The sequence below is a fragment of the Oncorhynchus keta genome, chromosome 24, assembly GCF_023373465.1.
Source record: "Oncorhynchus keta strain PuntledgeMale-10-30-2019 chromosome 24, Oket_V2, whole genome shotgun sequence".
Lineage (NCBI taxonomy): Eukaryota > Metazoa > Chordata > Actinopteri > Salmoniformes > Salmonidae > Oncorhynchus > Oncorhynchus keta.
In genome coordinates this window covers 15440564-15453273 of record NC_068444.1, presented here as the reverse complement: position 1 = coordinate 15453273, position 12710 = coordinate 15440564, and the positions used below count along the sequence as shown (strand labels likewise).

Below are 12710 nucleotides of genomic sequence, written 5' to 3'. Positions count from 1 at the left end.
GCAACAAAATAGGAAAAATGCCAAGCAGGGTGAATACTTTCGCAAGCCACTGTACAAGACAGAATACATACTTGTTGTTCTTGTGAGGTTTGTGGTTAGCTGAACCCCAGTCCCCAGAGCCTTTTACACACACATCGATGTAGTAGCCAATAAGATTATTAGGCTCCTTGGGTTCAGCCCATTGGATAAGAAGAGATGTATCAGTCTCCCTTGTGGCAACCACCTGACCAGGAGCGGAGGGGACCCCTACAGTAGATGAATAAGGCATGGTTAATGTCTAAGGCAAAAGGTCAACTATCTATAACTTACTTTAAATGAAGGACAATTTTTTTTTTTTGCTAAATCTGTAATATGGGTGCAAATTACTTTTTAAACATTTTTCCAGAGTAACTTTTTCCAAATTCTACCCTTGACTATTGCTATGCTTTGCAGGGAGTTTGACATTTAGAGAAAATACTTGAGAACAACCTTGTGGAGGACTTTAAGAGATAGCTATAAAGCCACTGAAGAGGACCTTCTTACCGCGCAGCTCTTGAGTCTGAATGGGCTCTGTGGGCTCAGAGGCTTCACTGCTGCCGTACATGTTTGCAGCCAGCACGCGGAACAAGTACTGTTTTCCCTCAGACAAATCGAACACGGCATAGCGAGGAGATCTCACGGGTACCTGAGTGTTTACCCTCTGCCACGCACCGCTCTCGGCTAAGCACTGTGAGGGAAGAGCCCCAAAGACAACATTTACACTCTGTAACAACATCCACAGATACTGTCAAACGCAATGGAGAAGAAGACATAACCCCAATTCATTATGTAGACTTCAACCATTCATTCGATTTGAATCATGACCCTACTTGTAATTGCCCTTGATTTTTCTATTGAAATGGGATCCCAGACAGATTTAATGTGTTTTAGAGGACACAAATCTATTGATTCCATGTTGAAATGTGTCTCTATTCTGTTGCTGCAAAATTTGGGTAAAAAATAAAGGTGAGAGAGCAGAGAGAGACCAACCTTCTCAATATAGTACCACACTGGGGCCTGGCCCTGATAAGGAGCAGGTTTCCAGCTGAGGACAACATATGTTCGGTCGGTCTCTGAAGCATGCAACTTGGAGGGGGTTCCTGGTATTTTCTTCCCATCTACGGACACAAGACATCACAAAGAATTCACAAACTGTTTTTTGCCCAAGTGGGAGCATTCCCCAAGTTGTCTATACACATACAGTGCCAGACAAAGGTTTGGACACACCTACTCATTCAAGGGTTTTTCTTTATTTGGACTATTTTCTATATTGTAGAATAATAGTGAAGACATCAAAACTATGAAATAAAACATATGTTATCATGTAGTAAACATTGTTTTGGTTACTACATGATTCCATATGTGTTATTTAATGTATATAAATATTTAAATTTAAAAAAAATGTATTGAATATTAAAACATACAATTTACTTGCAGTGAAGCCGCTCAACATCTACATCCCATTCAGTCATCTAACAGACTCCCATCCAGAGTCTGGGGCACTCAAGGGCACGTCGTCAGATCTCCCATATGGTCAAAAATGGGGACCAGAACCAGCGACCTATCAGCTACCAGCCCAAGCTCCCAACCACCAGGCCACCAGCCCTCCAAGATCCCCCCCCCCCCACAGAGATTCAAGGATCCCCATACATCATAGAAAACCATTTAGTACCTTCAACGTCGTCGTGGTAAATTACAACGTCAAGTTTTCCACCCAACTTGATGGCTGTCAAAACAAAGATAAAAACATAAAAATATATACATTTCATTTGATTCTAGAGAATACATGAACTCAGGTAAAGTTTAAGATGTCATCACCACATTACCATGGAGTCTTTCAAATTCAGTGGGGTCCAGGGCGGCGATGGGGTCAGATATTCTGGAGGGCTTGCTGATGCCGTGTGAGTTTATTGCCCGCACACGGAAATAGTAGGAGTGGCCCTCGACCAGGCCAGGCACAGGATATTTACAGATCTTAATGGGGGAGTCATTGCACTGCACCCAATTTTCAGTTCCAGTTTCACATCTGAAACAAAATGAGGAAAATTGGTTCATCTCCCCAAATCCATCTCTGAAGAGGACATTTTGGCTGATAAAGCTACATTATCCTGTCACCAGCTACGAACAGTGGTGGAAGAGTATAGGTTGTAATTTGCAGATTTGTCTCCAATTTTGGAGCCTAGATTGTTATGTGATTATAAGAAGAAGAAAAAAATGAAAGTATATAACGGGTTCCTGATGTTTTTCCTGGTCAGATCATGGCTTCTGGAAAAACTAGCTGGAAATATTCACATTTGATTCCCATTTCAACACCTTCCGTTACCTATCTACAAAGTATCCGATGATGGGGCCTTCAGTGGTGGTGTTGGGAGGCTTCCAGGACACGATGACATAATCTCTGTTGGCGTCATGGATCTTGATGTCCATAGGGGCACCTGGAGCTCCAGGCACTGGGGGAGGACCATCTGGCACAGGGACAAAGCAAGTCACATTTTCATACTCTGTCAAAGAGGCTAAACTAATGGCTAAACACCGCTTATTTCTACAGTTTCTTTTCTTTAAATCTGAAATTTTTGAATTCATAAATTTTTACAATATAGCCAATTTTGACTTTGTGGCTGTTGTAACTACTGACAACCCTGTATTTAGCAAGTTGGGCCAATGCGGTTTATGAATTGTGATGCATTACATGACACGATAAAATTATATGGCAGCCATGTTAGCTCCCCATTGACATTACATGGGGAATATTTAAACAATACTAACTGAATGTCTAGAACTAGAACAACATTCAAAATTCAAAAATGATATTCCAAAAGTTTGCTTCACTCTCTATTCTAAAAGTTGGCCTAACTGTAAATATATGGCTTTGAATCACACAATACCTGAAACTCCCTGCGAACAGAACCATCAAAGGACCAAATCAGCTTTTTTGAAAGATATCAGAATATTACTGACACTACAATTTTTAAAGTAGCTGCATTGCTGGTACACACAGAGGGGGTATAGCTACAAACAAACAGGGGCACAACTTTGGTTTTAGAAATATATATATTTTTTATCCAGTCGGATAAACACTCCAAACAGCCTACCCGACCGCTTGGAGGCGTCTGCATGGTCCTAAAGCAAACCGTTGCCTTGTTTTGTATCACATTCCAATGATAAAACTGGGGGGGACAAAAATTCAATTTCAGAAGTTAGTTGGGGACGTCCCCCCGTCCCCAGTGAAAGTTGCGCCCCTGGCTACAATTCTCAAAGTTAGTTGTTGTTTTACCTGCACAGGAAACAAATGCACTGTGGACCGCATCTCCCCCCTTTGTAACCATACGGAGTGAGTAGACACCCTCATCATCCTTGTTCAGGTGAGGCAGGGTCAGCTTGGTCTCGCCTCTAGCAGACTCTATCTTCACCCACTTGGAGTCTGAGAGCCGATGATCTGACACAAAAAAACAGCAACATTAAAAAGTGAGGACCCGTCAGTAGCTGAAGTTACAAAACTGGCCTAGTAAATCATCTGTTATTGAGAGCGTTATGATCGTAAGAGAAAATGTGATACCGTCTCTGAACCATTGAGCTTCAGGCTGCAGATTGGCTAGGTTAGGAGTAGCGGTCATTGTGGCGGCCAAGGTGACTGTGTCTCCCTCTGTTCCAAAGACCGAGCCAAAAGTCTCCAGGAAGGTGATGTTGATCTTGGTGTATTTGATTTCCGGCAACATGGGAACTGCAGAAGACAGTAAAGGAGGACATACTTACAGTATTATGACTCTATTTCAGTAACATCATTATAGAGCACCACGATCACAATTATTTTCTGCAACCATGCAATTACATACACTTTGAAAGAGAGAGAGCGCTCTGAATTATTCTAAAGATATTGTGACAGTCTGACAAAAACGATCTATGTACCTCAGCATATTCATACCACTTAAATAGCACTCTCTGTCTCCTATTCTCTTTTTAAAGAAGACAAAAGGGCAACTGGTGTTGTGATTAATATATACCAGAGGAGGCTGGTGGAAGGAGTTATAGGAGGACAGGTTCATTGTCATGGCTGGAATGGAATTAATGGAACGGTATCAAGCACATCAAACATTTGGAAATAAATAAAAAACAACATTATTCTAACAAAGCATGTTTGAATTGATATACCTTCTACAGTAGTTTATGTTTGTCTCTCACTATAGTACAAAACATTGTTGTGTTGAGTACATTGATTCATATGTAGGCTACATCTTTACAATTCAAGAAGAATGAGGCCCTATTCAAGCAATCCCCAGTGATTGGATTTGACTCAACGGTGCTCAGAATCTACTCAGAGGATAAATTAAGTATCAGAGAGAATAAACAGGACAGTTGTGTTGGGTGGACTTACTTGTGTAAGGAAGCCATGCATAGGAAGATGAATGTCCTTCTTCTCTGATCCCTGCAGAACAGACATATTATACACACACAATCACTATGCAACAATACAATACACCATCATGTTGTATGATTATGGTATAAATCAAGTAATTACACATACGCTTTCCATTTAAAGGGGCAATCAGCAGTCGCTCCATACATTTTTGGACTTATAAGTTATATAACTTCTAATTGCCTCATGAGCTTAGTTTAACTGTCGTACCCCATCAGAACCCAAAATATAATCTTGTTTTACGCCAATGTTTCAAAACATGGTTAAAACTATAATTGTGATATCATGGATGTTCAGTCCTTGCATCCATAGCTCTGTCTATGAATTTGAGTGATATTACATTTCTCCAGCCCCATCCTTCAACTTTTTACCGCAACAGTAGTGGGGAGTATGCTTTATTATTGTGTCCACTGCTGATTGGCCATTTAAATAAGCATTATATTAAAAACAATGCATTGACAACACATGTATACTGTATGTTTTTGCCTTTCCAGACTTACTCTTGACAATGATAGAGGCTTGAGTAGAGACCTGTCCATGAATGTTACCAGCCACAGCAGTGTACTGCGCAGTGTCATCAGTTTCACACCTATAGTGAATACCGGAAGAATACATATTGGAAACTGTACATGAACAAACATAAACATCTCAGCAATACTTAAGGCTTAGACTTTTATCTATTTATTTTTGTTTGTGGATTTATTATTTATTTTTGATTAATTTACTAACCACCAAACATAATTTCATGAGTTGAATTTACAGGATGGTAAACTTTCAAAGGATGATAAATTATGTAGATTATGCAAATTGCTGTTGACTAAAATTAATACTGTGAAATATCAAGACACGGTCCTCATTTGAAATGTTGTTATGGCTCTATTAATGCACAATATTGCACAGCAAATAAATACAGAACATTTAAATACTTTTCTAGCGTCGTATCTTGACCTCTAGAACCACACACTCAAGATCATGGCAGACATTATCAAATGTTTTGAACTCAGGACAGGAGAATATTCTATGTAGGGGACGAAGAAAAAAACAAGTCCATGAATTCTTCAGGAGATATTCAACATGAGAGGCTTTTAAACATGAATGGCAAACATCTGAAGATTCAAGGGGGGAGAGAAGGCTGAGAATAGTGACAGATATCAGACCTTGACCCTGTACACACTATTTTAAAGCTGTCCACACTCACTTTCCCTCTCTGTCTCCAAACCACGGTTGTTCTCTTTGAGTGTGAAAGGGTTTGAACACTGGGAGAATACAGAGTGGCATTTCTTTATTGAGACCTTTCATTTTGATTTGGAGAGGCAAAAAGTGCTTTGAGACTTGAGAGGGGATCTAGCCTTGGTGCCCCTGACACTCTGACAGCGAGGGGATGCAGTGCTCTTTAAGGAGCTCCAAGATCCAATGACACAGAGCTCAGCACTTCGCTATGAACAGCTGACGAGTCCTCAAGATGAGGGCGGCGCCCAAGAGGGCTTTTGACTAAATTGGAAAAGCTCCACAGCTACAGCTCCACCATTCACAAGACTCCCTTTTGTGGGCACTCGTGTGTTAATTAAGTTAACATTAAACACTGGGATTGTGAGTGAAATGCAGGGAGGCCACAGTGAAAATCCCCAATGTTCCAGGAGCAAAGTCATGATATTGTATCAGATTTTTTAAATGGCCGTGATAAGCTACCGTGATGGGATAATGTTTTGTGGACAAAAGGATCTAAATAATAAACAACTCAAATCAATGAGAACATGTGCTTTCCCTCATTGTTTTACCACTGACGGTGTGCATCCATTGTGCCTCCTAATGTCTGAAACACATAGATTAGCTATAGCTAGTAAACCAAAAAAATCCTACCATGAGAATAACTTACTTGGCAATCTCCAGGGTATGAATTCCAACATTGTCCTGCACATTGTATTTAATTGATGACATGTCAATGCTGACACCATCTTTATACCTGGAGAGAAATCAAGTAGAAGTGGTTGATGGTGAATCTTTCAGTTGGATGTGGTAACACAAAAGTGACCACGTGTGCAGAATATTGTGATCAGACTGTGTATTACCAGAGAGGCTAGCTCACTGAATATGCTACTCTGGAAATTCCTTTGGTCTCTACTGAGTTAGGTACATCAGTTTTTAGTTGTGATGCTCTGATGCCTCTAGGGTGATTCAGAATGCTGATTGAGGACCTTATTACTGATGAATGTGATGTTCTGGTGCCTCTAGGGTGATTCAGAATGCTGATTGAGGACCTTATTACTGATGAATGTGATGTTCTGGTGCCTCTAGAGTGATTTAGAAGGTTGACTGAGGACCTTATTACTGATGAATGTGTTGGTTTTTTATGACCCTGTTCTACTTTCTGCTTGCATTTTGTATTTATATTTTCTGTCATTTATGTAATTCATGTCTCGTCTGTAAAAGAGACCTTGGTCTCATCATGACTCCCTGGTTAAATAAAGGTTAAATGAATAAAGCTGGTCAATTGGGTGCATATTCAGTGTGCAGGCCTCTCTGTTATTTACAAGTTGACTTCTTTAGCCCAGCACCTACGCTTTTAAGGATGTTTGTAAGACCACAAACATTTCTATAGACTGTGTAATCAGTCTGTACCTTTGTCATAGCAGGTACCTAAAGTGGTAGCAGGTACCTATAGCAGATACCTAAATGTATCTACATTTTCACCATGTTTATCAATGAGTCAAATCTCAGGAATGGAGAACAAAACATTTCTACAGAGACAGTGACAAGTTTAACTATGCTGACATCTTAGCCTCAACTGAAATCAAACACTATCAATCATCTGTAAAACTTTGACCATTATTTCACTCCCATAGAGGGAATGAGAGAATAGCACCAGAGGAACAGTTCTCCCTTTGTGCTACACTCTTAGAAAGAAAGGTGCTGTCTAGAACCTAAAAGGGTTCTTTGGCTGTTCCCATAGGAGAACCCTTTGAAGAGCACTTATTGGTTCCAGGTAGAATCCTTTTGGTTCCATTTAGAACCCTTTCCACAGAGGGTTTTACATGGAACACAAAATAGATCTACCTGGAACCAAAAAGGGTTCTACCTAGAACCAAAAGGGGTTCTCCTATGGGGACAGCTGTAGAACCCTTTTGGAACCTTTTTTCCTAAGAGTGTACACCAATACAATACCATTTGATACCCATAGATAAACCACTTAGACTGAATCCTTACCATTTCACAAGTGGGGTAGGGTAACCCTCGACCGTACAGTATAGTTTCACAGGAGTGTGCTCCCAAACGGTATGGGATCGGAGTGTGGTCAGGAATTGAGGACCCCTTATCATAGACTCCTCACGAACATACTTCTCAACCATCTTCTTCCGTACCTGAAGACAATATGGAAATGTGACATTTTTACAGTATATGAAACCTCATTAAGTTTTCGTCAATATCCTTTTCACCATACTGAGCCAAGCCGAGCTGAGGCAACCTGTACTGCGCCTGCCTGGTTATGCATCCACCATACAGATGTAGGATCTTAATCAGATCCAGTTTTTTACAACAGGAAAATAATCCTGCAGCAACAGGACATTTGAATTATTACGTGGATTATAATTAATGGATAAAAAAATTCATAAGGGGAAATCAAGTCAGCAAATTTAAATTACAAACTTCAGAAGACTTTTTAAACCTAAAATACACTACAAGTTTTACATTTCCTGAAAATTCTCCTGCAACAGGGTGATCAAATTAAGATCCTACACCTGTACTGTACGGTTTGGCTCAATATGGTGAAAAGAGAACAAGTATTTTGCCGATCTGATACTAAATATTTCCACTCGTCTTTTTCAAAATACATTTTTAATTATGGTGACATCTCCCAACAAGACAGATAAGGACCTTACCACTCCCTGGATTCTTGTTTCTTGTTTGTGATGATAATCGTCCTCCACAACCTCAGAGCTATATAAACAAAACAGACATAGTCAAAGCATAATTTACAAAAGGTAAAAGCAATTCCAAGTTCACTATTTGTTGGGCATTTACAAAGTCAACATAAACAAGTGTAAGCAGCTAATTATGTTCAAGCAAACAAGCATTTAGGACCAAATCTACATTAAGTAAGGCTCACCGCAGTGAAAAGTCTCTAAGCACCACAAAAAACATCTATGTTAAGTCTGACCATAACAACCATAACAACCATAACAACTAAAGGATGTGCCATAGGTACAGTAAGCATCTTTGCTACATTTCAATAATCAGCTCATTGCTGAGTAAATATTGTTGTAAAGCTAAAAAGCACTTCATTTACATTAAAAGCCCTCTCTCTAATAAAATATAATCACATATTTAGCAAATGTTATTGCGGGTTTTTCAAAATAGCTATTCTGATTGCATTTCTGTCAGATTACCTAGTGTACTATTTCTTGGGGATGAATCATCAGTCTGTGCATACCTGACAAAATAATCATACAAGTGTCCACAGGTAATATAGATGATCAGAGATTAAATAGATGAAACATGGTACGATCCATAGACAGTATGGTACAGATGTAGGATGTGAATTTGAGCCAATTTGATACGGCAGGAAAATAATCCTGCAGCAACAGGAACATTTGAATTATTGTGTGGATTATAATTAATGGACATATTTGTATAGGTTGATACATTTTTCGTAAGGGAAAATCAAGTCTGAGACATGCCAAAGCTTGGCATTGGGCATGGTGATCTTAGGCTTGTGTGCAGCTGCTCGGCCATGGAAACCCATTTCATGAAGCTACAGATGAACAGTTCTTGTGCTTACGTTGCTTCCAGAGGCAGTTTGGAACTCGGTAGTGAGTGTTGCAACCGAGGACAGACAATTGTTACGCGCTACGCTCTTCAGCACTAGGTCAGCACAGTCCCGTTTTGTGAGCTTGTGTGGCATACCACTTCGCAGCTGAGCTGCGGTGCCACGTTGAAAGTTACTGAGCTCTTCAGTATGGGGCATTCTACAGCCAATGTTTGTTTATGGAGATTGCATGGCTGTGTGCTCGATTTTATTCACCTGTCAGCAACAGGTGCAGCTAAAATAGCCAAATCCACTATTTTGAAGGGGTGTCCACATACCTTTGTATTTATACTGTATTTCAAAGAGGAAATTACAAACCTCAGAAGCCTTTACTGACTTTATTGTCCCCATGGGGAAATGTTGTTGCAGTGTCACGTTTAAAGAGGCATTTAAATACAAAACAAAATTGACAATACAACTTTCATAACAGTTACATACCAATAAAACATAAAAAATAATAAAAGACTAGCCTGCTGGCCTTACTGAGTCATTAGGAACATTAGCCCGAGCTATTTAGGAGGGATATCACACATGGCACAAATGATTGTCTAGTTCTGTTTTTCCTGCTGAGGGGTGCCCTCTATCTGCGCCCAAAGGGGAGTAGGTCAAAGTCTGGGTACTTGGGTGGCTTGGGTCTAAAATTATTTTGTGAGCCTTGTAAGGCTGGTACCAGCCAGTACCCCATGGGAATCAAACCCACAACCCTGGCATTGCAAGGACCATGGTCTACCAACTGAGCCACTGTTGATCAATACACAACGCACAAATAAACACACCCCTCGTTGAAGGCAAATAAGTGAAAGGTGTATTACAGAGAAAACCGTTTATTGTACATTGGCAGCTGCATTAGCAGCAGCTGCATTAGCAGCAGCTAAGGGGTATCCATAATAAATACAAATACAAATTGCAAGACAGTGTAGCATGTGTCTCCAGTTTACAGAAGATAATGTGATTCAGTGATGTAATAGCAGTAGGATGGTTGCATAGTTACATGAGATTAGGCAATTAGCAGGGAACCAACCTGTTAGTGAGTTACAAGTGCTCTCTCCAGGTGTAAACTTACCCACTGTTAAAAGCCCAGCTGAATACACTAACTGCCATTTGAAACTGTACACCCAGGGCCAGATATACTTTATGTATTTACACCAGTGCTTTATCCTCAGAGGGGAATAAAGACCAGAAACAAATAGTAGAGGAAAAACAATTTACATTGAATCTAAATATGCTAAATAAGCTCTACCATTTAAATGCATTACTCGCTCTGGTAAATAGCAGGTGCTTATTATACTCCTGTGCAAAAATGTGTAAATCTGGCCACCAGTTTCCAAACCACATGAGCTACATTTACACAGGCAGCCTAATTCTGATATTTTTTTTCACTAATTGTCTTTTGACCAATCACATCAGATCTTTTCACATCAGATCTTTTTCAGAGCAGATCTGATTCATCAAAATTGGGTTGCCTGTGTAAACGTTTCAAATGAAGCATAAGATTCCTATGGGCCCATCTTCCTTACCTTGTATACTGCTTTGCTACAACCTTAGACTGTGCACTGTGGCAGTCGTGGCTGACGTGCACATGCTTGTGTCTGGCAACTGTTGCAGCCATAGTTGATCACTTTTAATGACCTGTGATTGAAATGATGAACACACATACTGTATTATATTGGCTAATAGTAATATAATGGCTACCAATAGACATATAGTAGTTGTAAGACAGCAACAAACCATGTTAATGTAGTTTTACAATGCCATGCAACGGATCCATGGCTCTTCTGGCTTTTTGATCCACTGATGCATTTCAAGGCACAATATGCAGTACAATATGCAGTACAGTATGTCCTTAGGTATTAGCACAATGAGACAGATATTCACAAATTTGTTCCCATTGGAAAAGACAGGCTGTGGTCTATCTTGGTTTAGTTGTAAAAATCGTTGGTATTAATGCCTGTGAGGTTACAGACGCTGGGGGTCAAATTCCATCAAACCTGCAGTGCAAGGGGAAACATTGTGCCTGTTCTGATGTAATGGAACAGTCTGAGTTATGGATAGGAGAGATAACACCTGTTCTGATGTAATGGAACAGTCTGAGTTATGGGTAGGAGAGATAACACCTGTTCTGATGTAATGGAATCTGAGTTATGGGTAGGAGAGATAACACCTGTTCTGATGTAATGGAACAGTCTGAGTTATGGGTAGGAGAGATAACACCTGTTCTGATGTAATGAAACAGTCTGAGTTATGGGTAGGAGAGATAACACCTGTTCTGATGTAATGGAACAGTCTGAGTTATGGGTAGGAGAGATAACACCTGTTCTGATGTAATGGAACAGTCTGAGTTATGGGTAGGAGAGATAACACCTGTTCTGATGTAATGGAACAGTCTGAGTTATGGGTAGGAGAGATAACACCTGTTCTGATGTAATGGAACAGTCTGAGTTATGGGTAGGAGAGATAACACCTGTTCTGATGTAATGGAACAGTCTGAGTTATGGGTAGGAGAGATAACACCTGTTCTGATGTAATGGAACAGTCTGAGTTATGGGTAGAAGAGATGTCCCCTGTTCTGACGTAATGGAACAGTCTGAGTTATGGGTAGAAGAGATGGCCCCTGTTCTGATGTAATGGAACAGTCTGAGTTATGGGTAGGAGAGATAACACCTGTTCTGATGTAATGGAACAGTCTGAGTTATGGGTAGGAGAGATAACACCTGTTCTGATGTAATGGAACAGTCTGAGTTATGGGTAGGAGAGATAACACCTGTTCTGATGTAATGGAACAGTCTGAGTTATGGGTAGAAGAGGTGACCAAATGAAAAGTAAATTCATTGGGGGTTTAAAATTAGAGTGTGTGTGTGTGGGGGGCTTAGAGCTAGTTAACTGGCAATTAATGGTTCAATGAATGTTCAGTTATTCCAGTTATTCATACAATACTGAAATCTCAACGTCATTAAGACACGTATAACATATGAAGGGGTTCAATGTATATTTCACAAATGATATGGTGTTAAATAAAATATGCTAACCCGTGAAGCCTATTGCTGTAGCAGATTGAATATTAACAGACACAAGAACAATCTGAGCACTTGCAAGTTGTTTAAGTGGCAGGACATAAACGTATGCCTGGATCACACCGACAGTGTCATTCCAGAAGTACATTAATTTCCAATAGGATGCTGCGTTTGCCTCTCAGCATTACGCTGCAGAGGCAGTTGCAGTGCGTTCTGTGTGGTCCACACATTGGGTTTATCTAACGTATGCGTCAAACTGTATGCGTAGATGGCTTGACAGAAAGCAGAATGGTAGCAGGTAGCAGAAGCAGAATGATTAACTTTTCTTGCACACATATCCAGATGATGCAGCGCACCATTTTGCGTAAGACACTGTAGGTGTGATCAAGGCGTTAGTTTTGAATAAGTTCTTTGAATATGGACATAGTTGTCATTTCTATGGGCCTATGGCAGCCTTAAATTC

The 12710-nt window shown here is 40.1% G+C and overlaps 1 protein-coding gene and 1 long non-coding RNA gene across 3 annotated transcripts in view; one reads left to right on the top strand and one right to left on the bottom strand.

The window, feature by feature from the left end:
- Nucleotides 1–12710, top strand: part of LOC127911390 (uncharacterized) — a 196022-nt gene that overhangs the window by 99338 nt on the left and 83974 nt on the right. The window lies entirely within an intron of this gene.
- The window catches only part of LOC118357690 (myomesin-2-like), a 36960-nt gene that overhangs the window by 23550 nt on the left and 700 nt on the right, over nt 1–12710 (bottom strand). Inside the window, exons 2-15 of one of the 2 annotated variants that reach the window (XM_052477867.1) lie at nt 10754–10865; nt 8311–8368; nt 7637–7791; nt 6309–6395; nt 4933–5021; nt 4391–4441; nt 3575–3739; nt 3293–3454; nt 2342–2483; nt 1845–2044; nt 1691–1744; nt 1009–1136; nt 523–706; nt 72–246 (exon numbers count right to left, since the gene is read on the bottom strand). In XM_052477867.1, the coding sequence (XP_052333827.1) occupies nt 72–246; nt 523–706; nt 1009–1136; nt 1691–1744; nt 1845–2044; nt 2342–2483; nt 3293–3454; nt 3575–3739; nt 4391–4441; nt 4933–5021; nt 6309–6395; nt 7637–7791; nt 8311–8368; nt 10754–10845 (1742 nt within the window). In that variant the 5' untranslated portion in view covers nt 10846–10865. The remainder of the gene's footprint in view (nt 1–71; nt 247–522; nt 707–1008; nt 1137–1690; nt 1745–1844; nt 2045–2341; nt 2484–3292; nt 3455–3574; nt 3740–4390; nt 4442–4932; nt 5022–6308; nt 6396–7636; nt 7792–8310; nt 8369–10753; nt 10866–12710) is intronic. The other variant, XM_052477868.1, reaches the window with a different exon arrangement.